Genomic DNA, 25,983 nt, shown 5'->3' with positions numbered 1-25,983 from the left:
GTTCCCAAAATAGCCTGCAATAAGTGAATTTTAATGATAAACATCTTGGACACAAGAAATCACGAAGTGTCCCACCATATTCACTCCTCCGACGTGCCTCATCCCGGCGCCATTCGGCTCTCGCGTTTTTGTATCCTTGTTACATCATATTGCTCCTGCTGTCACAGTTTACTCCTCCTCGTAGTCCTCCATGAACCGAAGATCATTTTAGTATTCCCTAATTGCGCCCTAGCGGTCACACAGCTAGCAGAGAGGAAACATAGCAGTGGTGCTTGAACGAGATTGACAATGGTCTGCAGCCAATCAGAACAAAATGGGCAGGTTCTCCCTAGCCAATCAGGAGTGTTGTGGGCAGGTCTTCCACTCTCACATGAGTACAACACCCTCTATTGGTAAGCAGTGGTAAATGAAATAAAATAACAGACACAGATGGGTTGCTCTAATACACCATAATGACATAGAACACAATTTATCTTCACACGCTGTTAAAAAATAAGCTAATTGCGCTTTAAAAAAATACAAAGCAGCGAATCGGAGAAAGGTGAATTGTGATGTAGCGAGGGAACGCTGTAAAGGTAATATTTTCATAGACCATAGAAAACGTGTTGATGACCTTTTCAACTTGTTTTTATGATATTGATGGTGATATTGGAGCTTTCCAGACATAAACACTGTAGTCACCTTTACGTTCACATATCAGCCAATATAGTAGATGCAGGAAGAGTAACGCCATTTCAGAGACATAAATAAGACTTGTGATTGTGTGTGTACCTGAGGCAGGCAGGAAGTGACGTCAGCGGTTCAGAGTTAGGTTTTGTCCTGCCGGGGTCATGGCCACAGCAGCAGTCCATGTTTTTACGAGGGACCTAGTCTGGCGATCTAGTCTGGTTATCGTGCATCTCAACGAACTGTTGGGTCCTGGCCCATTTCCAGGGTAATGTCCCCTCCGATTATCTCCTTCTTGGGAAGGAGAAATGAGTCTAGTATACAATTTAATTCAATTCCCTCAAGTAGATATAAGCAATTGCAATGAGTCTTGTTTATGTCTTTGTCTTATTTTCTGTTATAGTTATTGTCTACTATGTTGGATCCTTTGAGTGTAAGGGGGTGTTATTTTATGTCTACAGGCTCCAACAGTGTTACGATCATATTTACAATGTCATAAGCAGGTTTTCTATGCTTTGACTATGAAAATATTCCTTTTGTAAATAAGGAATTCTCCTTAATTGAGGAGAGCAGATGAGCAACAGCTTGAAATGTCCAGAATTACTGAAATGATCCGTTCCAAGCTGTCAGGGAAATAATGAATGTTGGTGTGCTACACCATCCAAGAGTGTGTCAGGGCCCTAAGGGGGCAGTTATGGATCCAAAAGGGAAATGGGGCAAACAGTGCTTGAAACGTACAAATTCATGTCTGCTAAGACAATAAAACCAGCAAGAGGCCAGCTGGAGAGGAGTTCAAAAGGAGTTCAGGCGGTTTGCGTTTATGTTGTGTTATGACATGTTGTGGTACAAACATTAGAAACTTCGCTTTACTCGCTGGAGAACTACTTCCAGCATGAAAGCAGTGTGTGCCCCAGCTATACCTTGTTAGGAAAGCTTAGGGAGTAATAATAAATGCTAATGTAGTGAACGTCAAATCATCACTGTGATGATGAGCACGAGAACTTTGATTGTGGGACTAATTTGTCGGGAGCAGACAGTTGACATATATATTTCTTTAATAAACACATCTTCTCATCTTCTCAAACTGAAGCTGCTTTCACAAACCCATCTCTTCTACGAACTGAGATTCTGAAAGCTTGAAGGAATCACTTCATGGTGGCTCTCCAATCAGACGCCCTAAGGAACTTTTCTGATAAAGCCGTTTCCATCCAATTATTGATTGTCCAGCCAGGGGGCAACGGTAACTTTAAAATGAACTTGCTCCATTTCATCTGTGGCGCACACATACTATGTCCACTGCTACGTCCACTATTATGTCCACAACTACGCCCACTACTACGTCCACAACTAAGTCCACGACTACGTCTACGACTATGTCCATGACTATGTTCACGACTATGTTCACGACTATGTCCATGGCTATGTTCACGACTATGTCCACAACTAAGTCCATGACTATGTCCATGACTACGTCCACGACTATGTCCGTGACTACTTCCACGACTACGTCTACAACTATGTCCACGACTATGACTATGACTGCCCATGACTACGTCCATGACTATGTCCACGACTACGTCCACAACTAAGTCCATGACTATGTCCATGACTACGTCCATGACTATGTCCACGAGTATGTCTACGACTATGACTATGTCCACGACCATGTCCATGGCTATGTTCACGACTATGTCCATGACTACGTCCACGACTATGTCCGTGACTACTTCCACGACTACGTCTACAACTATGTCCACGGCTATGACTATGACTGCCCATGACTACGTCCACGACTATGTCCACGGCTACGTCCACAACTAAGTCCACGACTACGTCCACGACTACGTCCACGACTATGTAAACGAGTATGTCGACGACTATGACTATGTCCACGGCTATGTCCACGACTATGTCCACGACTACGTCCCACAACAGAAGCAGCCTGACAAGGACATAATGTTATCAAACCCATTAGTGCCGTTTGCATGAATATGTATCCTACAGTACTGTACTTATTTAGCACTTTAGTTTACCATTGTCTATTTGTAGACTGCATTAGTGACTTAAAATGACACAATATATCATAACTGTAAGTCATGGTTTCATTTTATTTGAACATGCATCAGATTACAATTGACTGCATCATCATTATCAATAATCACAGTTCCACATGTCCAAAAGGAGTAGGAAGAAGCAAAGCTTATTGAATCCTAGCCTTCCATCTGGTACTTTTACAATCTGTAAAGTAGTAACATTACATGACATAACACTACAGACACCCTGGGGGAGGAGCCAGTTGACGCGGCTGGGGTGTCTTGTCCGACTGCCTCCCTGATGCAGCGAGCCAGGCATGCCCTGCAGAGACGTAGGACACCTCGGTGTACTCCCGGTAGAGCTGTGCTTCTGGATGGGTGGATGGAGTAGAATCCTACATATAACATTCTGGAATGCATCTTCTGAAAGTGGCCAGGTATTATTTGGATTTGAATTAGTTGTAACATAAAACGCCCTGTTTTGTTTCACCAATTTTCAATTAGAGAGACAACTAACACCGGCTGTTTCTCATCATGAAAAGTCAGCCTGATAAGCTCGTACACGTGTTGCACCATGTTACGTCTTTAGAGCTACGAATGCAGAATGGTTCCGTGTCAGAGGTCTGACAGCGCCGTCATGAGCTACACGATGACAAAGTGGTACGTGAGCTATGCTTATTCTAAATATTTCATCCGCACAACTGCACCTCAGATTGATGTGTCGCCTCGCCGTCATTTCCTGAGGAAATTGTACCGCATTACCGTATGTGGTGGCAGAAATAGAAAACCATCATCTTGTTTTTAACGGCTGCCTTGAAAACAGCTCAGCATGGCAGAAATGCTAACTAGCTCTGCTGTCAACGACCTCACGTTATAATCCAAATATTGATGGGAATGTTACACACATGTAGCAGGAGATAAATTCCCACTGCCCGGCCTCGTGTCCCAGTCTGAGTCAGAGTTTATAATGGCATTGGCAAGAGTCGATGGATGGAGGGGAAGCTGCCACGCGTTACACTGTAAAGACTCCGTAATGGTAATAGCCACGCTGCTCTGCTCTGTTACGGTCCTGTTATGAAGTATGTGAGCTTATTATCCGCGTGCAAAGACTCCTAGGCTGACGGGACAAGGGCCTGCTGTCCTCGTGGGTCAATTAGACATTCTTTTTTATTGTAAAGATAGATTTACTGGTGTGGATCCCACTGGCGATCAATCTCAGTTCTTGTGAGTTGTTGGAGCTACTGTATATATTGGATGTTTACTCTATGTTTGACACAAGAAATCAAATGATGTATTAGGACCTAGACCATGTCCGGTTTGGTCCCTAATGGAAACAAATGACCACGGAGTTCATGTGAGTCCTGTTTTGTGGCATAAAAACGGGTCTCTGCATTTCTCTAGTGAGATAAAACAAGCAGCACCGTATATCACCACACCAGCTGCACGGTGTACGAGTGGTTAGCAAGGAGACCTGGGTTCCATTTTCCGCTCGGGCATCTCAGTGGAGTTTGCATTCCAGAACATTCCAAAAACATGCTAGGCTAATTGGCGACTCCAAATTGTCCGTATGAATGTATGAATGTGAGTGTGAATGGTTGTTTGTCTATATGTGCCCTGTGATTGGCTGGCGACCAGTCCAGGGTGTACCCCGCCTCTCGCCCGAAGACAGCTGGGATAGGCTCCAGCACCCCCCGCGACCCTCATGAGGAAAAAGCGGTAGAAAATGAATGAATGAATGAATGCTAGCTTCATTGGCCACTCCAAATTGTCCATAGGTATGAATGTGTTTGTCTATATGTGTCCTGTGATTGGCTGGCCACCAGTCCAGGGTGTACCCGCCTCTCGCCCGAAGACAGCTGGGATAGGCTCCAGCACCCCCGCGACCCTCTTGAGGTAAAGCGGTAGAAAATTAATGGATGAATGAATGAATGAACATCCCACATGTATTTACTAGACCCCGCCTCTCCCCAAGACAGCTGAGACCCTATGGGAAATGAATGAATGAATAATAAGACTTAACTGATGAGCTAATTAGCCAACGGTATGCTTCCGATGTGTAGCGAAGGTGAAGGTCATGCTTGGGGAGGGTTGCTGACTTCATTAGGATGAACTAGAAAGTGGCGAGCCAGCAACATTCCACAATCTTCTACATTCCCCTACAAAGAAAAGTGGATGCTGTTGCAGTGTTGAGGTTTTGGGAGACGGAGAGGAAACGTATATCTCTCAGCATCACAGCGGCGAAAACGGACACCGTAAGGCACCGCTTGCAGGATGAAGTCAGTTTACAAATCCAGCCAGGGTCAAAATTATACAATTAATCAGCAAGGACTGACATACTGTATTTGGTATCACTCTTTCCGTCCTTGCTAGCAGGTGCTGCTGTTATCTCCATTTTATTGTACCCCCCCTTCATATATAATATGCACTCTGTACTCTTCAGCAATGGATGTGGTGTGTGAGTGAGATTGAGCTGCATTGCGCCCCATCAAGAGATGTGATGTCAGGACATGCTAGCTCCCTCATTTGGAAAAGCTTGCAGAGACGCTACAATCTCATGCAGCGTGGAAACCAAAGTCATTTGGGGGAGAAAGACACACCATAACGAAAGTCAAACTGCAGGCCAGAAACCCAAAACTAATCATTTGAAGAAATATACATCCCACATGGGCTGCACGGCGGACGAGTGGTTAGCGTGCAGACCTCACAGCTAGGAGACCCGAGTTCATTTCCACCCTCGGCCATCTCTGTGTGGAGTTTGCATGTTCTCCCCGTGCATGCGTGGGTTTTCTCCGGGTACTCCGGTTTCTTCCCACATTCCAAAAACATGCTAGGTTAATTGGCGACTCCAAATTGTCCATAGGTATGAATGTGAGTGTGAATGGTTGTTTGTCTATATGTGCCCTGTGATTAGCTGACGACCAGTCCAGGGTGTACCCACCTCTCGCCCGAAGACAGCTGGGATAGGCTCCAGCACCCCCCTGCCACCCTCTTGGTAGTGATATGCCAGACCACCGATGCCTTAGCCATCAAATATTTCATTGAATGACATCAATGTTTTGTTAAACAGTAGCCTACCATAAAAGCCATTCATCGCTGTCTCTATTTTCCTCCTGTGTCTTCTTCCACGTCGGAATTGAACAGCCTCATCATTCCTGCGTCACACACCATGTCAGTCTTGCACTCCTTTTTGTTGTTGAAGTTGGGAAATTTGAACTTCCAATCTGAACCTCTGAAATAAATCAAATCTGAGCCTTCCGAACGCATTGTGTTCCACATTTGTGTCTATACATGCGGTATTCAAAAAAGTCCACCTTGGTTTATTGTTTTTTTATTTGGAGATCATGTTCCTTTTCATAACCTCTGTCGGTAAACAATGGAGTCCATGTTACTGGTAATTGCTTGTTACCTTTCAAAGCCCAGCTTTAATAGGAAAGCTGCCCACGTGCACGATAGGTCGTTGCTTTGTCTCCTTTATCTATTCATCATGACATCTAACAGATGGAAAAGCCACTATTTTATTTATGCTTTTGCCTCAGTGGGAAAGACAATTTGCGGATAAAATGGAGCGGCCGACTGGAACAACAGCATATCTAATCATCGATTTTGCTTCATATGGTGCTTGTGATTCATGAGGCCCGTGTGAGCAGAATCAGAATTCAGAGACGTATTGGCACCGCCCTCATTATGCAAATCAGGATTATTTCCACTTTCAGCATGATTACATGTGAATACCGTGCAAAGAGATTCCAAAATAAATGAGCGGACAGGTAAGCGCGAACAACGTAGTTGAATAATCTCCACTGCAGAAAAGATCATTCGAATTCATTTACTGCTTCATGAACATATTTCAAGGCTTCATTCCCATTTCCCTCTCAATACGACCTGGTTTTGGACTGTTGGTGCACACAATAGGGTATTATGTGTGTTATGACAATTTATGTATTCATATTCAATCATTATTCCCACACATGAAGCAGAAAAGCCTTTTTTTCCCCTTGTTTTGCTGCAATTAGTAAGCAGGGCTTTAATGAGTTACTGTAGTTAATTGTGAGTCATATGCAAATGAATAATAATTCAATAATAATAATAATATTATCTTCCTTATTTTAGCAGATCCAATTAGGATAAGGCATGTCGTGTACATTGACCTAACTGGAATATGCAAATGCTCATCCTGTTTCCGCCAAAATACTTATTATTTTTATTTTGAAGCAAATGTCTCGGGGCTGCAGAGTTCTCATGCAGGCGTCCGCTGGTGTCGACGGAGCCGACTCCCGTGTAGTGGAGCTGTCAATAATTAGGGCCTCCAACCTGACAGGGGTCACACCTGGGGAGGCAGTTCAGCACCCGCACCATCTAATTGGTGTTTATGCTTTCCTGACAATGTCATGTCCGGGAAGCATCCTTAGCGGGATGCTTCTCTGCAGCAAGCCGCTCTCTTCCCAAAGTCCATCCCAATGTCTTTAACGAGACTGGAAAGATGGTAGACGAGATAGAAGAGATGGTGTTTAGTTCCGTTTTAGACGTTAAAACGGCCGTAAGAACACGGCACCAGCTCTGCCTTCCCTTCAATGCAAGCGGCTAGCAACCATGTTTACATAGCCAAAGAACACAATATCGGATGTGATCGGTCCCAATCCTCAACAATGGCCGGTACTGGAATGGTACTGGAAAGGATGACTTTTCAAACAGCAAGTCAAGTCCAAATTATACAATGTATTCTTAATCAATGCAGGGCTGCACGGCGGTCGAGTGGTTAGCGCGCAGACCTCACAGCTAGGAGACCAGGGTTCAATTCCAACCTCAGCCATCTCTGTGTGGAGTTTGCATGTTCTCCCTGTGCATGCGTGGGTTTTCTCCGGGTACTCCGGTTTCCTCCCACATTCCAAAAACATGCTAGGTTAATTGGCGACTCCAAATTGTCCATAGGTATGAATGTGAGTGTGAATGGTTGTTTGTCTATATGTGCCCTGTGATTGGCTGGCCACCAGTCCAGGGTGTACCCAGCCTCTTGTTTACCTTGCTGTCTCACCCGAAGACAGCTGGGATAGGCTCCAGCACCCCCCCGAGACCCTTGTGAAGAAAAGCGGTAGAAAATGAATGAATTAATTATTAATCAATGCATCCATGGATGTGACCACTAGGTGTCAGTAATATTAGTAATAATAATTAATAATTATATAATAAATTAAATAATAATATCAGTAATATTACTGCAATGTTTGGTGAGACGTGCAAACATCAGACTTTTACGTCTGTCATCAGTTCTACACTCACTTTGGTCAGAAATGAAGCCGTTTGGCAAAGAAAGATCATCTCTTTTTTAGGGTGCTGCAGCAAAAGAACCGGTTCTTTCCAAAGAGCTGAAATTCCCATCACTATTTGGTTCATAATTAATTACAAAATTAATGCATTGCACTTCTTCTACACGCACACATCTGTAATGGTGTGAAAGGCGTAAACATGTGATCAGGTTCCAGCGCGGCCGCCCACAAGGTAAACGGTAAACAGTAAATGGGTAAGCAGTGGGTGCTGGGAAGTACTAAAAGCGAGCCAGAAACAAAGAGGATAAATGAAGTGTGCGTGTTTGTGTCTTTTTCAACTGGGTTGGCTAAGATACGCCGCTGGAAGTGTTTGTGCTCTTAAACACGCTGGCAGCAAACACGCATTCGGTGTCAGATGATACACGCTCGCCGCCTTGTTATCTGTGTCTTTGTGCTTCGCACATTCATATTTAAAGAACGACCCAGCAGGTAGACGACGCGCCGTCAATTTAAATACGACTCAGAAGCCACAATTCCGAGAATGTCATGAAGGGAACATAATCAATCAGGAAAGATGGATTTCCTCCCAAACGCAACACGGCCCAATTTGGGTAACACATTCCTGGTGCTGCATTTGGTAGACATGCACTTTGCACTTTAATGCACGCCGAGCAGATGTCAGGTTGGAAATGGGAGAGGAAAAAAATAAACCATCAGTCAATCTTTCTGCAGAAGAAAAGGTGTTTTTATTTCCGGCTGCTCGGTTTCTCCCACGTGTTCTCTAACCCTGAGCATTTATTCTAATGAAGACATCAATGTTTGTAGAATATATGCTATCAAAAGCAAACAATAAACACAGCCAACAAATCAAAAAAGAGTCTTATGATTAATTTCAGTTAAGTTCAGTGTGATGAGACCCAAAACAAAGGCTGCATCCTAAATGCTGCCTGAATGGGTTTTTGTTATTACTGGCCAATTTAGGAATAATTCACTCTATTATATCATCATGGGACGTTTTAGTGTCCATAGCGACTATAAGCATACTAGTCTCTAAAACAGCAATCCCTCATTTATTACTGATAATTATTATTATTATTATTCCGCAAAGTAGGATTCAATATTAACTGATTCAATCCCAGACATTTTTCAAAAGCCGTCCCTCTTGGTACTGGCCATTTCTGACAAGGCACACAGAATATTGTGTTCTTGGGCTGTACACACATGGTACATTCCAAAAGGAAGAGTAAACTCGCATCTTTGGGGATCATCCATCCATCCATTTTATATGCCGCTTATCCTCACTAGTGCTGGAGCCTATCCCAGCTGGACTGGTGACCAGCCAATCCCAGGGCACATATAGACAAACAACCATTCACACTCACATTCATATCTATGGACAATTTGGAGTGGCCAATGAAGGTAGCATGTTTTTGGGATGGGGGAGGAAACCGGAGTACCCGGAGAAAAGCCACGCATGCACGGGGAGAACATGCAAACTCCACACAGAGATGCCTGAGGGTGATTCCCATCTCCTGACTGCATGGCCTGCATGCTAACCACTCAACCACCGTGCAGCACGTACGCACGCACACAGAAACACATACACATATATATATATAGTACATATATGTAAATACTGCTATAAGGTATATCCAAGTTTAATTTCTATAGTATTGTCCTTTGAGAAGATATCAAATGTGCTTATGTAAGTGTGACACACACACACACACACACATGACCTTGGTTTGCCCTTGTTCAATTCAAACAGTTTCTGTTCCTGCCTCTTTCACACATTGATTGGGTGAAAGAAAGTCTTTGTCATGCGTCACGTTGTCAATGTCATCCTGGTCCAGGTCTTCACGTGCAAACGGAGTCGAACTCCTCCATGCTGGGTTGGTAAATATTTCACATTTTACAAATGAAATATTCTCACTCTTCCAATCCTTTGGAAATGAACGGCTGATCAAACAGTGTAAGTGTCAACAGGCTTCGTTAAATGGATCAGTCAGCAAACACGTGTGGGGGGGGGCGGTTCTGAGGATTTTTACGGCTGTGAATTTCGAAAGATTTTAGCGTGTTGTCAAGCATCAGGTTCACTGGCTGGCTTGGGGGGAACATCTTCATCTCCGCAGCACACACCATGAACGAGTTGGCTCTGAATGTGTGTGTGGGGGGGCGACTTATGGTGGACCTGTGGTGGACCTGTGCTGGACCTGCGGTGGACCTGTGCTGGACCTGTGGTGGACCTGTCAACTTGATGTCCGCACAATAGAGTAGCATAATAAGGATGGCCCAGCTGCCCTTTCCGCCTCATTTCCTTGCAAATTCACCCGTCTGCTTTCCCTTCCCCGTTAAGATTGAAGCTCAACGGCGTCTTAATTGAATTCAAAGACCTACATTCGACACCCAGAGTTGCCGTGGCAACAAAAACCTCCCTCCCTGAAATCCTGAAAGATCAATACACGTATCCTCAGCGGCGTAGCAGGCAATACTGCAGGCACAGATGTTCCACGGAGAAAAGGCTAGCTTTTTTTGTCCTAGTTATGGTCTGAATGCTAACACGGCGCAGCAAGGTCACGCCGACACTGCAAAGTAACAAGCGTGTGGGCGGCAATTTCATATGAACAAAGTCTCTCCGCATAGCTTCCCCCTCCGCTGCCTAATTGAGGGAATTTGGAGAATTAATTTTCTCCAAGGCGAAGCCAACAATGGAGCTTAGCTACATAAATAAACTCTCTCTCGGGGGTTGGGAACGTTCTTGTGCGGTGTACCACCTACTGTGTGCTTTGGCATGCAGAAGTGCTTTCAGGTCAGGAAATATTTGAATGACAGCTGAAAATAACGTTATGCACGTTGCGCTTTTTGCTCTTATGTTTCACTTTCAATAAATGGCGCCGATGCGTAAGTTGCTCTTTCATGCTTGGATTTCCTCCCAGTATCGGTTCACGGCGGAGCCAGAGCACGTGGGAAGGAAGTCGAATAGAGCGGAACTTCCGCTGACATTCTTGGGGGTCTACCACTTGCTTTTTTCTTCCATAACCTTCAGGATCTTTGAAGAAGTCAAATGACAGCAATGGCGCGTCGCAACAATCCCAGCGCGTTCAAACAGAGATAGCCTTTCCCTTTGCCATCCAGGGAGGGCCAGTGGGGATACCTAGGCTATACAAATCAAATGTATTATTATTAGTAGTAGTAGTAGTATTAGTAGTATTATTATTAGTATTATTACCTGGCACTAAACTACATGTAAACCACATTTTAGCCCAGATGTTGGCTTTTCAAGGCTGTGCTCGTCATGTTTTGATCAGCTGATGAACAGCCTATTTCACCGAATGTTTGTTTGCAATGAGTAGCTTACTCAGGATGTTTTTTATTCCACTCCCATTTTTTTCTTTCGGCGTTTTAAAGCTCTGCTTAGAACCTCCTTAAAAGTAAACATTATAACAAACAATCCCTACACTCTTCATTTGTGTACATAGTTTGCACACTGCGGTTTTTACACATAGTGTGTGGTATATACACACAGTGTGCGGTGTGGTGTATACACAGTGTGTGGTATATACACATAGTGTGTGGTATATACACAGTATGTGGTATATACACATCGTGTGGGGTATATACACATTGTGTGGGGTATAGACAGTGTGTGGTATATACACATAGTATATGGTATATACACACAGTGTGTGGTATATACACATTGTATGTGGTATATACATGCACATAGTGTGTGGTATATACACATAGTATATGGTATATACACACAGTGTGTGGTATATACACATTGTATGTGGTATATACATGCACATAGTGTGTGGTATATACACACCATGTGGGGTATAGACACATAGTGTGTGGTGTGGTATATACACATAGTGTGTGGTATATACACATTGTGTGTGGTATAGACACATCGTGTGTGGTATATACACATCATGTGGGGTATAGACACATAGTGTGTGGTGTGGTATATACACAGTGTGTGGTATATACACATAGTGTGTGGTATATACACATAGTGTGTGGTATATACACATAGTGTCTTTGGTATATACACATAGTGTGTGGTATAAACACACCATGTGGGGTATAGACACATAGTGTGTGGTGTGGTATATACATAGTGTGTGGTATATACACATAGTGTGTGGTATATACACATCGTGTGGGGTATAGACACATAGTGTGTGGTATTAACACATCGTGTGTGGTATTGACACAGTGTGTGGTGTGGTATATACACATAGTGTATGGTATATACACATTGTGTGGGGTATAGTCACATAGTGTGTGGTGTGGTATATACACATAGTGTATGGTATATACACATTGTGTGGGGTATATACACATAGTGTGTGGTGTGGTATATATACATAGTGTATGGTATATCCACATTGTGTGGGGTATAGTCACATAGTGTATGGTGTGGTATATACACATTGTGTGGGTATATACACATAGTGTGTGGTTATTGAAATTGATGATGTTGATTGTTGCATTATAATGTATTGCTATTATTGCTATTAAGTGACTTATTTATCCAGATTCCTTTTGAATTGGTAATTTGTTTAGCATATAAAATTGGGTGACTCAAATCGAAGACAAAAGTAAAAATAATGCCATTAGTTTCCTTTTGTAAGCGTGTGTCAATCACCAATGGAGGGTGCCATGTATAAAACCTCGTCAGGGGCCCCACTTAGAGCAGGGCCAACGTCCCAATGTATTATGGACATAGTCAGATTAAAATTAGCCGCAACAAATGCCCTAACGTGATGGTTGACAGTGGGCCATTCATTCAGGTACAGACGTGAAATGGAACAAAGGTCAGTTTGTGTATAGATATAGCGAAAGTGAAAGGAAGAAGCCACGTTAAAGTCCTTTCCCTGGCCCACAAATGAAAAGTCACTTTCCATCTCCTTATTTGATTGATGTTAACGGGCTCTCCTCATCTTCAGTGAAGCTTTAGGCGCTTGCCGTCAAGATGGATGCCAAGGCGGGTGAAATCTCTGGCAACAACATCGACGCTCGTCTGCCACTGGGGCTTCCTGTGTTTGCTTCCGCCAAGGATCGCATTTTACGCCTGTCACCACAGGCGTGTTCTCCTCCAGACTAAAATCGATAACTCTAAATAGAAATCAGAGCATCAGAACGTCCTCCAAAAAAATCAGCCGATAAAACATTTTTTGGCTGTGGGTTTGTTTTTTGTTTTTTTTTTTTGCTGCACCACAGGTTCCTGTCCAATTTAGCAGAGCATTTCAGACGCATCACAGAGCAGGGAGCATTAAAAGGTCATCAAAATTTCTTGAGCGCTGCAGACCAGCGACCTTTATTCTTTTCTTGGAAAGCAGGTTGTATGATGAAGATGTTTGCCCTGAGGGAGGTGCTGTGTGATCAGCCAATAAATGATACGCTTCAGCCCACATGGCCCAAAAGCATCCTATCGTTTGCCTTAAAAGGCTACACAGATATAACTCAACGACCTTTCATAATTTCAGAAAAGCTCTGTTCCATTTTTGGGATCGATACATTGCTGGCAATGTCAGCTATTTATTTATTCAAAGATGCTTTTTCGTCTGTCTGGTCTACAGGACTGGGGACCCGATCAACAATGGAGCGGCTGGTTCTGTGTGTGCTGCTCTGTGCCGCCTTGGTGAAGGGCTACAGTTGTCCGGGCCGCTGCATCTGCCAGCATCTGTCACCAACGCTGACGCTCCTCTGCGCCAAGGCTGGCCTCCTGTTCGTACCGCCCACCATCGACCGCAAGACGGTGGAGCTGCGCCTCACTGACAACTTCATCACGGTCATCCGCAGGAAGGACTTTTTCAACATGACCAGTTTGGTTCATCTCACGTTGTCCCGCAACACCATCAGCCAGATCACGCCCCACGCCTTCTTAGGCCTGCGCTCGCTCCGGGCTCTGCACATGGACGGGAACCGCCTCAGCATTATCAAGTCTGACCATTTCAAAGGTCTGAACAATCTGCGGCACCTCATTCTCGGGAACAACCAGATCCACCAAGTGGCTCCCAGCTCTTTTGACGAGTTTGTGTCCACCATCGAGGACTTGGATCTGTCCAACAACAACCTGCGCAGCCTACCCTGGGAAGCCATTGCCCGGATGACCAATATTAACACTCTCACCCTGGACCACAACCTTATCGACCACATCGTCACCGGCACCTTTACCCTTCTCACCAAGCTGGTCCGCCTGGACATGACCTCCAACAGGCTGCAGAAGCTGCCCCCTGACAGCTTGTTCCAGCACGCTCAGGTTCTGTCCGACGCCAAGGGCTCCAGCCCCTCCACCCTGGCAGTCAGCTTCGGAGGAAACCCGCTTCACTGTAACTGTGAGCTGCTGTGGCTCCGCAGGCTCACCAGAGAAGATGATCTGGAGACCTGCGCCTCACCGGAACATCTCATGGATAAGTACTTCTGGTCCATACAAGAGGAGGAGTTCATCTGTGAGCCGCCGTTGATCACCAAACACCTCTCCACAAAGCCCTATGTGATGGAAGGACAGGGGGTCACGCTTAAATGCAAAGCGGTGGGCGATCCTGACCCGGAGATCCACTGGCGCTCACCGGACGGGAAGCTGGTTCACAATAACTCCCGCACCATCCTGTATGAAAATGGCACCCTTGATATTCTTATCACCACCCTGAAGGACAGCGGGGCGTTCAACTGCGTGGCATCCAACGCCGCAGGCATCGCCACGGCCGCCGTGGAGATCAACATGATCCCCTTACCCTTGTTTGTTAACAACACGGGCCACATGCGGGAAGACCCGGGCCTCTCGGACATCACCACCTCCTCCAAGTCGGGAAATGACACCAAGGGCTACGACAAGCAGGACAGGCGAGTAGTGGTCTCCGAGCTCACCTCCTCCTCGGCCGTCATCCGATGGCCGTCCGAGCGCCACATCCCCGGCATCCGGATGTACCAGATCCAGTACAACAGCACGGCTGACGACACGCTGGTGTACAGGTGAGTCGTTGGAGCTTGGCGGACAGAGACACGAGTCACCATCTGCCGCGTGACACCGTCGCGTAACGACTAATCCCGCCGAGTAATTACGTAGATTTTCATCAAGGGAATACACAGAAGGAATATTTTTCCATACATTAAAATCCACCAATGCTGACTTGACTTCAGGTAAATGGCGTTCCGTTTAACAACTAGCATGGTCGCAGTTTGCTGAGTGTGTTTATGGACTGCAGCAGTGTGACGGCGTAGACGGTCTTTTCAGCGTCGTTAAAGCACAATAAATAACAAGACAAGGACCGGCCTATCTCACGACATGCACTTAGCTAATGGCGTTAAGTCTTCATTAGGCTGTTGCAACACGGCGTGATTACATGTGCTCCACTAATTAAAGGCTCGGTTGCAGCGCTGAAAGACGCATCGTGTACTACCCGTTGTGATTGAATTATTTTAGCATTATTTTGTCCCCCATTTATTTACAATGACAGTGCGGGTTAATAAACATCTGTCAATATGCCAGAATGAGTCAAAAGGTAATTTTTCATCTGTAGCCCCTGGTCCTAATCCCTTTTACGAAAAGCATATGTAATCTAATCATTGGAAGACAATGCGCCAACAATCCCTCAACTGATTAAATGATGTCAATTATGATTATTTTGACTGATGCATGCGCGTATGAAAGGTATTATAAAGTGGTGACAGCTGACCTTGCAATGTAGCCTAGGTCAAAAAAGGTTTTGCTTAATTCTAATCTGAATCTAAAATTAAAGTTTACATTATACTGTATGTGTTATGTATTGAGCTCTGATTGGTTTATTACGTAGTTATTTATTATTTATGATGTATTACGTCCCTGTGTCAGGGAAATGGTCTGACAGTCAATCAAGTCAAGTGCAGATTTTGGAACTCGGTGCACACAGAAGGCGTATCGTCTATTTTTGGAAAATATCAGTTCCAAATTATTATCTTATACATAATGTAATGTCACATAAAATATTCATTCATTCATTCATTTTCTACCGCTTTTCCTCACAAGGGTCGCGGGGGTGCTGGAGCCTATCCGAGCTGTCTTCAGGCGAGGGGCGGGGTACACCCTGGACTGGTGGCCAGCCAATCACAGGGCACATATAGACAAACAACCATTCACACTCACATTCATACCTATGAACAATTTGGAGTCGCCAATTAACCTAGCATGTTTTTGGAATGGGGGAGGAAACCGGAGTACCCGCAGAAAACCCACACATGCACGGGGAGAACATGCAAACTCCACTCCATATAATATTATTAATATAAATTATTAATATTTAAATGAATGATATCCATCCAAATAAATACTAAACTGTGCTGCCTAATCAGTGAATTCTTGTAACAAGTAGAGCAGCATATGCAGGAGTTCTTAAAACGCTCTTTTAAAGATAAAGACGTGATTCCACAGGATGGAGGAGACTGGGACGTTTTCCAGGGTTCGTGTACTCATGCAGTGTATTCATTAAGTGGTGCCGACTTTGAGATTTCTTCAGATTTAATGACTTGTTCTCCTGTATAATTTTCTCATCCAGTCCACAGCATTAAGTTGAGTATTGTTTTTGTCTTTAGGTGCTAAAAAATACCTACAAACCATGAGCATGAAAGTCCACCTTGGAGGCAGAAGTGTTCCTAATTATATTCAGGCCAAGACTTCCACCATTCGGTTGGAACTGCTATACAAACAAATAATCGTTTGAAGATGAATACGCCCCTGAACGCCTCTATTCAATATTGCTGAGTAGCAGCAGTTAAAAAAATATCAGCACGGCCTGTTGTGGCTGTAGGCACCCTCAAGCCTGAGTGCTTCGCAAGCCATACAGGACAATAACACTTATGATAAGCAGTGGAAATAATTAATAAATCCAGCAGGGCAGTGGTTCCCAAACTCTTTACAGTCGCATACGCCTGCCGACATTTGACCTGAAGCCGTGCCCCCCCACCCCCCCCATCCTGCACACTTGGAAAACATCTCTCTCAATTTGGCCACTTCAAATTGTCCATAGGTATGAATGTGAGTGTGAATGGTTGTTTGTCTATATGTGCCCTGGGATTGGCTGGCCACCAGTCCAGGGTGTATCCCGCCTCTCCCCAAGACAGCTGGGATAGGCTCCAGCATGCCCCCACCCTGGTGTGGCATAGAAGTGGATGGATGGAAGATGAAATATTGAAGATAATTCAATGTTTCACTTCTTTTCTTAGTAATTGCGGAATTGTGAAAAATGTGACTCTTACATGGTGACTTTAGGATAAAGTTGCAGTTTGACGCCCCCGCACAACCTGAAGCTTCATTATTCCATTGACGGATTATGATGGCGCCCCCTCGTCTGTGCCATGTGGACCTTGAAAGCCATCAGGGCCATCAAGGTTTTTCTCATCAGAGATAAAACTTTTTTCCACCCTTCAATGTCCCACATTTGGTGTTCTCTCGTCCAAATTCCAAGCGGGCCATTTTGTGGTGTTCAGGACGATTTGTCTTCTTAAAAGCCTTCTCCCAGATGGTGTTTGATGGTTATTGGACCGGAGTCAGCACCAGTAACAACCTTTATGGTCCCATGTCCTGGTAGACAGCCAATGGGATCCTCTGGCTCTGGACTGGTGGCATTTTATTGGGTCTGCCACTTGACTTTTTCTATTTTTTATAAACCTTGGGATCTTTGAAGACGTTTGAAATGACTGCCTCAGTCTGTCCGACCTTAAGGTCTTAAACCTTCCATCAGCTGATGAAGCCTCGATGCTTCACTGCTTCCCAGCAATAGATTGCTTCCTCGGAAATGCTTTTGACTCCCAATTCTTCTTTTTAAGCTCAACTTAGAACCTCCTTAAGACCCAACATGTAAATTATCTTCGTGATGCTGATCAGGGGGCGGCACGGTGGTCGAGTGGTTAGCACGCAGACCTCACAGCTAGGAGACCAGGGTTCAATTCCACCCTCGGCAAACTCCACACAGAGATGGAGTTTGCATGTTCTCCCCGTGCATGCGTGGGTTTTCTCCGGGTACTCCGGTTTCCTCCCACATTCCAAAAACATGCTAGGTTAATTGGCGACTTCAAATTGTCCATAGGTATGAATGTGAGTGTGAATGGTTTGTCTATATGTGCCCTGTGATTGGCTGGCAACCAGTCCAGGGTGTACCCCGCCTCTCGCCCGAAGACAGCTGGGATAGGCTCCAGCACCCCCGCGACCCTCGTGAGGAAAAAGCGGTAGAAAATGAATGAATGAATGAATGCTCATCAGGAGTGTATTTCTTCGACATTGTCCTTGTCGTGTACAATGCACCAATCTTAATGACATAATGACGGCATGTGACGGACGTGTCCAATTTCCTGCTGATCCAAATGAAGATTGCTGATGTTTTGCAGAGATCCGATTAGTTGTGAATTCTCCTCATCTCTGCTCTTCCAGGATGATCCCCTCCACCAGCAAGAACTTCCTGATCAACGACCTGGCAGCGGGGCGCGAGTACGATCTGTGCGTGCTGGCGGTCTACGACGACGGCGTCACGTCGCTGACAGCCACACGTGTGGTCGGGTGCATCCAGTTCCACACGGCCAGCGAGGTCAGCCAGTGCCGCTTCATGCACAGCCAGTTCCTGGGCGGCACCATGATCATCATCATTGGCGGCATCATTGTGGCGTCGGTGCTGGTCTTCATCGTCATCCTGATGATCCGTTACAAAGCCTACAGCGGCCCCGAGGACAGCAAAGCCAAGGCGGGCTCCAGCACGCCCTCCCAAGCGGTTAACGGCAGCCACCAGCGGCTCCATCGCTCGGCTTCCAAGCAGCCTTCAGACGAGGCTCAGCAGGAGGCCCAGCTCCCGAAAGAGTGCATGGCGCTGGTGCTGAAGGTGGACAATGACAAGAAGGAGGACGCCACAGCTCCCTCTGCTGTCCTGGAGGTGGAGCCGCCTCCGCCGGCAGCCACCAAGATGAAGCGGAGGACCAGCCTGGATGCACCGCGTTTTGCCCTGCCGTTCGAGGACACGCAGACCGACAGCAGCCTCACGGGCTCCACCATGTCGCTGTGCCTCATCGGCCCCAACGGAGGCCCCACCGAAGCCCCGCGTCTCAAAGACAAAAAGGGGGCCCTAGCCAATGTGGGGCTGCTCCCGAGCGAGCTGGCACGAACTCGGCACAGATTCTCCTTCGACGGGGGGGACTACTCCATATTTCAGAGTCACAGCTACCCCCGGCGGGCGAGGACGAGGTGGCACCGCTCCACCAACCAGCTGGACACCGAGTCGTCGCCCCTCGCCAACCGCAGGGTGACATTTAGCAGCACTGAGTGGATGCTGGAGAGCACGGTGTAGAACCGCGCTGTCAAAATAAGTCCGGCGCACTTATTTTAGTCGCCAAACTCTCTGTGAGCCTGCTGGGAGGAAGCACGCGAGAAGAAACACACATGACCCCTCATGTCCGCCATGTCCTTTCTTCTTTAACGCAGCGGTGCCTTAATTCTCGGAATAGAGGATGCTGCTCACTGTCGTCACAAACCTGCCTCTCCGTCGCTTCCTTTTGTTTGTTTTAGCGTCTTTGTGACCCGCCCAGCCGTGGGGTGTTTCTACGTGTTTTTCTCAAAAAAAAAAAAAGATAAAAGAAAAAAAGAAAAAGTTTTTCAAGTGAAAAGAGCCAGGCGTCTTGTTATGTCCATCATGTTTTGGGTTCTCTGACAAACTTGTGCACAGAAGACACGAAGATACAAGGACTTGTATCAACTCCAGTCTATACAGTCATCATTTCAAGAGAAAAAAGAAGAGCAGTATTTTACACGTGCTGATTTCTAACAATGCCATCGAACTGGATGACGTTACGTCGCTCTTGTTCCAGATATGACTGCATATTATCTGGCTGGTCTAGAGCAAAAGACAAGAAAAAAGTCCTATATAAGTATATTCAAACATTGGTGTATGTGTACTAACTATGTAAAGACAGGAAGTCATATGTCACATGACTTTTTACAAAGCATTTGAGTGTTGGCTGCAAGTTTTTACATTAAAAACCTGTGTCATCACACCTCTGTCTGTCTAATGCTGGCCCGTTTATGCATGGATGGTGTGTGGGTGATCCCTTGCATCAAAAAGGAGGGCGGCGGGGCTGGTGGGGGGCACATAAAGTTGAGCTGATGAATATTTAATCGGCGGGAACTATTTATATAGATGGCACTTGTGTGAAAAGCTGCAGCGTTGAGCAGAGAGCGGGAATGTGGAACGACGGGGGACATGATAACTGGATGTTAAGTGGATGAGCCAGGGTGACTAACGAGATGGAGGTGGCGATTGCCGCCGCTAGGGGGAGACAAAGCCGTGGCAGGACACGACGCTAATTATTGGTTTGCTTTGATTTTAATTGGCATGGTCACGGAGTTATTAATAATATTATTATTGTGTCTCGCAGGGGGCAGCACTGTGTCATACTCAGGCCTGCCTAGTTAGCTCCATGCAAAAATATGATCTAGTCAGCATGCTGCACCACAATAAAACCACAAGAGTATACAGGGGTGTCCAAAGTGCAGCCCGGGGGCCATATGCGACAACTACTTTTTATTGGCCTGCAGCACATTTTGAAATGATATACAAATAATAATTTAACACAACCTCACTTATGGTCATAAGTTTTGGGTCATAACTAAAAGGACAAGATCGTGCATGCAAGCGGCCAAAATGAGTTTTCTCCTTCGGGTGGCTGGGCTTGTTGTTACATCCTGTAGTGTGTGGGATGCTTTTGTGTGTGTTTTTTTTCTCTGCTGAGTGGTGGCACCCAGGTGTGTCTGATTGCCAATCAGGTGGAGCCTCCATTTAGGTGGCAGACAGCAAGCAGGGCTCTCTGGCTTCTCTTCTATCATGAAAAACAAAGTCATGTTTTTTTTTTTAATTAGGTTTCAGAAAAAGTAAAGTTATCATCTTATGAGAATAAAGTCAAAATATGAATGGGAGTAAAATCCTAATTACCAGAATTACGTACCAGAAGAAACTTGAAACAGCAGATAAGAAAAAATATCCGTTAGCTGTAATGTTAGGACAATAAAGTCAAAATATGAAGCCAAAATAACCTCAACATATTCTCAGAAAAATAATGTCATTTTAGAAGAGTTGAAATATTCAAGGGGGAAAAAAGTAGTAATATGACTTGTAATAATTGTATGGGAATAAATTCAAAATATTATGGGAATTTGTTCTTTCGGCTTTTTCCCTGACTACAGGGTCGCCACAGCGGATCGTTTTGATTTGGAATATAAAGGGCTCAAGCCAAACATCAGTATGCGAATCAAAATATTATGGGAATTAAGTCATAATATTAGGGATGTCCAATATCCGATATATGCCGAAAACCGATATGATGATATTTTCCAAATCTCAATTTCCGATAGCGATATCAGCCGATATCGATACAGAAATGTGTAAGATGACATCTCCTGTGGTGAAATGCACACTGTACAGAATACAGCATTTTTATTAAATAAAATAAGATACCAATATCAGCCGATATCCCTACATGGTATTACAAGAAGTGAAATTGCAAAGATAATTTAAGGAGAAATCTGAAATACTTGGAAAAGACACAACGTCGATACCGATACATACTGTATAAGACAAAGCTGAAATAGATCAACTCTGTGCTGCGTTACAAAATATCCAATTTTTCCATTTTTCACTCTGTCTGAACAATATGAGCATTATGTTGATCTTTGTGAGGACAGATTGTTTGATCCAGCTCCGATCAGGTGTATCTAATCATATGAACATCTCAGGGACACCTTTGGAGATTTATGCTCTCCAACGACTGATGGCCGCCGTGTGGAAAGGCGCCGCTGACTGTTTGTCATGTAGGGGAGATAATTCTGTCTGCGTTCCTATCTGGGGCCATTATTCATCGGGAACAGCATCCAATCTGCTTAGCCGAGGAGGCGCTGCAGGAGGCAGGAGGCATTTGCAGGACAGCCGAGCCGAGCTTCCCAATAAAGTGGAGCTTTGTGTCTCATCAGCACTTCCGACTTGGGGAGGCTGCGGAAATGTGCCTTGACCCGGGGGAGGGGCTGAGGATCTTGTTAAATCTTTAATGCATGGTAATGTGTTTGAGGAGGCCAATGAGGACGCGCTTTAAGATGCATTAAATCCAAAGTCATGGGCTCACATTGGGCTGCCCTTTTTACCTTCTCTGGAGACGCTCGTTAGTGGAGTGGACATAATCGGCTGCAACGTGTTTGCGTTTGACTCATCAACTCGTGACTCATCATTTCATTATTTATTTTCATGAACTGTTCTGAACTCCTGTTTGTTCAGGTTGGCCTTCTTCAGACAAAAAACTAGTTCAAACCGAAGCAACAGCGCCTCTGCTGGTTGCAGCCAGGCGGTGCCTTCATGTGCCTCAAGTCCGGCTCGGCAGCCACTGGTTTTACATCGGCAAAGTAAATACAATAGCGCAAAATGGTGCACCTTCGCAGAAAGTGTTGTTTGCCACACGGCTGCTCTTTAATACAGTTAATGAGCCAGCATTTCTTGAAATGCTCCAAACGTTTGACAGACACCAATGCATTGTTTTGTGACTCGGGTAAATAAAAAGCTTTTTCTGGTCCGGTCATATGTTATGTTGTACTTTTCTTAAAACGGACACTTCAAAATGTGCAGCTCAACTTTTTATCCGTGGGACCGAAAACGGTACCGCATTTCCAGATTTTGTGCCCTTTTGTTTATGTATTTTACCATTTACTTTACTTGTTGGCTTCTTAAAATCTCATAGTTTTGTCTTTTATTCCCAAGAGCTCACGGTTTTCAGTGGGTCGCGGGTTTGGCCACCAGTCCAGGGTGGAACCTGCCTCTCGCCCAAAGACAGCTGGGATAGGCTCCAGCACTTCCATGACCCTCATGAGGATAAGCGGTAGAAAATGAACAAATGAATCTTCTACTTGTGTTTATGACTTCATTCCCATAATATTTTGACTTTCTCACTGTTCCCCAACCTAATTTTCCTAAAATGTATCCAAAATTAATTTGTTGTTTGTATATATTCATATTTCAACTTTATGATGCTAATGTCCTTCTTTTTTCTCACAATATTAAGTTATTCTCCTAAAGTTGCTACTTTTTTCCTCATAATTTTTACTGCTGATTTTTCAATTTTAGCTGTTTTGGTTTCTTGAATTGTATTTTTTAATGTGCTGCGGGCCAATGAAAAAAATGGCAGCACTTTTTTTATTTCAACATTTGGTGCCTTTTATTTATGTGGTTTTGTATTTTAGTATTTGGTATTATTTCTTCTGTTTTTATTGAATATCATGGTAAATATAGCATACATTGAACCGGCCAGTTAGTGTTGATACCAGCCAGTTTTTGTCTGGTGAAGAACGTTCTCGTCCCATTTTGGTTTGGCTCCACTTATTTCACTGCCAGTCGGTTTCGATCTCCCACTTCCAAAAGAGACTTTTATTCATGCAGCCTCCACACTTGGCTTTAAAATGTTTGTCTTCTTGCTCCTGTTAACTTCCCCTTTTGCACCTTGCTGCCATCTGTCAATAGCAGTTTGAATCGCGTTGAACTTTTTGCATGTCCAAGGCGTAAACAAGCCATCGTTCATCTGTGGAGAGACAACACTTCGCCTTTGGGTTCGCTCTCTGGGCTTCGCTTGTGCTTGCAACTCATTCTTCCTTCGTGCAGGCACTGATGGACTTTAAGCCAGACAACTCCTCGCCCACGTCTCCTGACCAGTGCTCCATTGTGCCATATGCCCCTGGGTGGAGAAGTGACCTCTGCATGGCAATCAGCCCTCAATGGCTCCAGGGGTTGGAGCTACTGTCCAGTGTCTTCAATGTGTAGGTTCAGGCCTGTTGGTGGTGTCCTTTACTCCTCAGACATGAAGTAGCAGTGTGCCATCACAGTGGGTGTGGAGCCACATGGGGGACAAAGTGCTGCACAACATGGACACACGTCACATGTTTACTAAGGGTGTGGAAAATAACACTGGGGAACAATATTTTTTCAACTTTCTGTTGCATTGGATTTTTTAACTGATTCTGAATGATTTTTAGGTGCTGATTTCAAATCTGAAATTAGTTTTTCTCCATAAGCTCTAGTTTTCATGCAATTTGAGATAGATGAAATAGTCTAAATATATGAACTTACGTAACCCAAATCTATGCGTTTTGAGATTATATACATAGATTCCATTCCTGTTCCAGTTTTCAAAGGTTTGCCTTCATTAAACGATAAAGACATTGGACATGATACGAACGAGGAAGACAGTTGTGACAATGAATTGCCAGAAACTGAGTGGGAACAATCCGAGGAATGTTCTTCAGAGACTGAATCTCCCCCAGTCCCCAAGCCTCTTCACCAAACTGAACTGAATGACTTAGTTCGGGATTTAGGTCTTTCAAAGAAAGCAGCTGAGCTTTTGGCATCAAGATTACAAGGCAAAAATCTTGTTGATCACACTGTTAAAGTGTCATATTACAGAAAGCGCGACCAGCTTTTTGTGACCTTCTTTTCTGAAGACAGACAGTTTGTTTACTGCCATGATATCCCAGGTCTTCTCAAAGAACTGGGTGTTCCTCACTATGATCCAACTGAATGGCGGCTCTTTATAGACAGTTCTAAACGCAGTCTCAAGTGTGTTCTTTTGCATAATGGCAATGTTTACGGGGCAGTGCCTGTCGGTCATTCAGTTCATCTGCGGGAAGACTATGATGACATCAGAATGGTCATGGAATTCTTAAAATATTGTGAGCACAACTGGATCATTTGTGTAGACTTGAAAATGGTAAACTTCCTTCTTGGTCAACAGAAAGGTTTCACCAAGTTTCCATGTTTCCTCTGCATGTGGGACAGTCGAGCACGAGACAGACACTGGGTCCAGAAGGACTGGCCTGTTCGTGAAACCCTTGAAGCAGGCATGCCAAATATCACACATGACCCAATTGTTGACAGAGATAGGATCATCTTTCCTCCTCTGCACATCAAACTAGGTTTGATGAAACAATTTGTCAAGGCACTGGATACCGAAGGTGAATGTTGTCGTTCGACAAGATCAAAGCAGGTGTGTTTGATGGCCCACAGATTCGAACCCTCATTCGTGATGATCAGTTTGTTGCCAAGATGACCGCCTTGGAGAGGGCAGCATGGTTATCCTTTGTGGCAGTCGCTTAGAACTTCCTTGGAAACAACAAGGCAGAGAACTACAATGAACTTGTGAACAGAATGCTCCTCGCTTTTCGTGCTCTCAGGTGCAACATGAGCATCAAGCTTCATTTCTTGAACAGCCACCTTGACCAGTTCCCTGAAAACCTGGGGGCTGTGAGTGACGAACAAGGAGAGCGGTTCCACCAAGACCTAAAGATCATGGAAGAACGCTACCAAGGTCGCTATGTATGATGGCCGACTACTGCTGGAGTATTAAACGAGATTGCCCAGATGAAGTGTACAAACGCAAAAGTTACAAACGCAAATTCCTGCCTGACTAAAATACTGTACTGACAGAAAGTGATAAGCGTTATTAGCTGTGATTGACTCTTATCTGAAGAACGTTGTAAATTATGCTTATTTCACGTTGCGATAAAGACTGTTTTCTGAGAAACGCTTCCAGAAAAACATATGGCACTTCTAACAATGGTGTACTTTAATCTAAAATCACATTTTAATGTTCTGTTTCTTTTGCCTTGTTAAATATACTGATTTGTGGCTGACATTGCAATATCCTATAATAATGCTCGATTTTTTTCTATTTTTAATAAAAATTAAAGATTGCATAAAATCTGTAGCTTGCAGAAAAAAACTAACTTCAGATTTGAACTCAGCACACTTAAATTGACTAAAAACAAGTCTTACTTTAAATGCAACATTTTGAGTGTTCCCCAGTGTAATCGATATAAATCGATACATCGATGCTCATGGGCTCATCACCGGATATGAATGCAATTGACGGGTGAATTCATGATTCATCGCAATGCGTTTGTGGGTATCGGTAAAACCTTATGCAAGCACCGTTTTATTAAGGTTCAACTTCGCCCCATATGCTGTTCC

At 44.6% G+C, this 25,983-nt stretch overlaps 1 protein-coding gene across 4 annotated transcripts in view; it reads left to right on the top strand.

Moving 5' to 3' along the window:
• lrfn1 (leucine rich repeat and fibronectin type III domain containing 1) overlaps positions 1 to 21,106 on the top strand; it is a 183,411-nt gene extending 162,305 nt beyond the window's left edge. For all 4 annotated transcript variants that reach the window (XM_058079190.1, XM_058079188.1, XM_058079189.1 and 1 more), the window contains 2 exons: positions 13,552 to 14,947; positions 18,378 to 21,106. In XM_058079190.1, coding sequence (XP_057935173.1) covers positions 13,572 to 14,947; positions 18,378 to 19,281 — 2,280 coding nt within the window. In that variant the 5' untranslated portion in view covers positions 13,552 to 13,571 and the 3' untranslated portion in view covers positions 19,282 to 21,106. The remainder of the gene's footprint in view (positions 1 to 13,551; positions 14,948 to 18,377) is intronic.
• Positions 21,107 to 25,983: the final 4,877 nt, after the last annotated feature.

Source organism: Doryrhamphus excisus, chromosome 8 (assembly GCF_030265055.1).
Source record: "Doryrhamphus excisus isolate RoL2022-K1 chromosome 8, RoL_Dexc_1.0, whole genome shotgun sequence".
Lineage (NCBI taxonomy): Eukaryota > Metazoa > Chordata > Actinopteri > Syngnathiformes > Syngnathidae > Doryrhamphus > Doryrhamphus excisus.
This window is presented reverse-complemented; position numbering and strand designations above follow the sequence as displayed.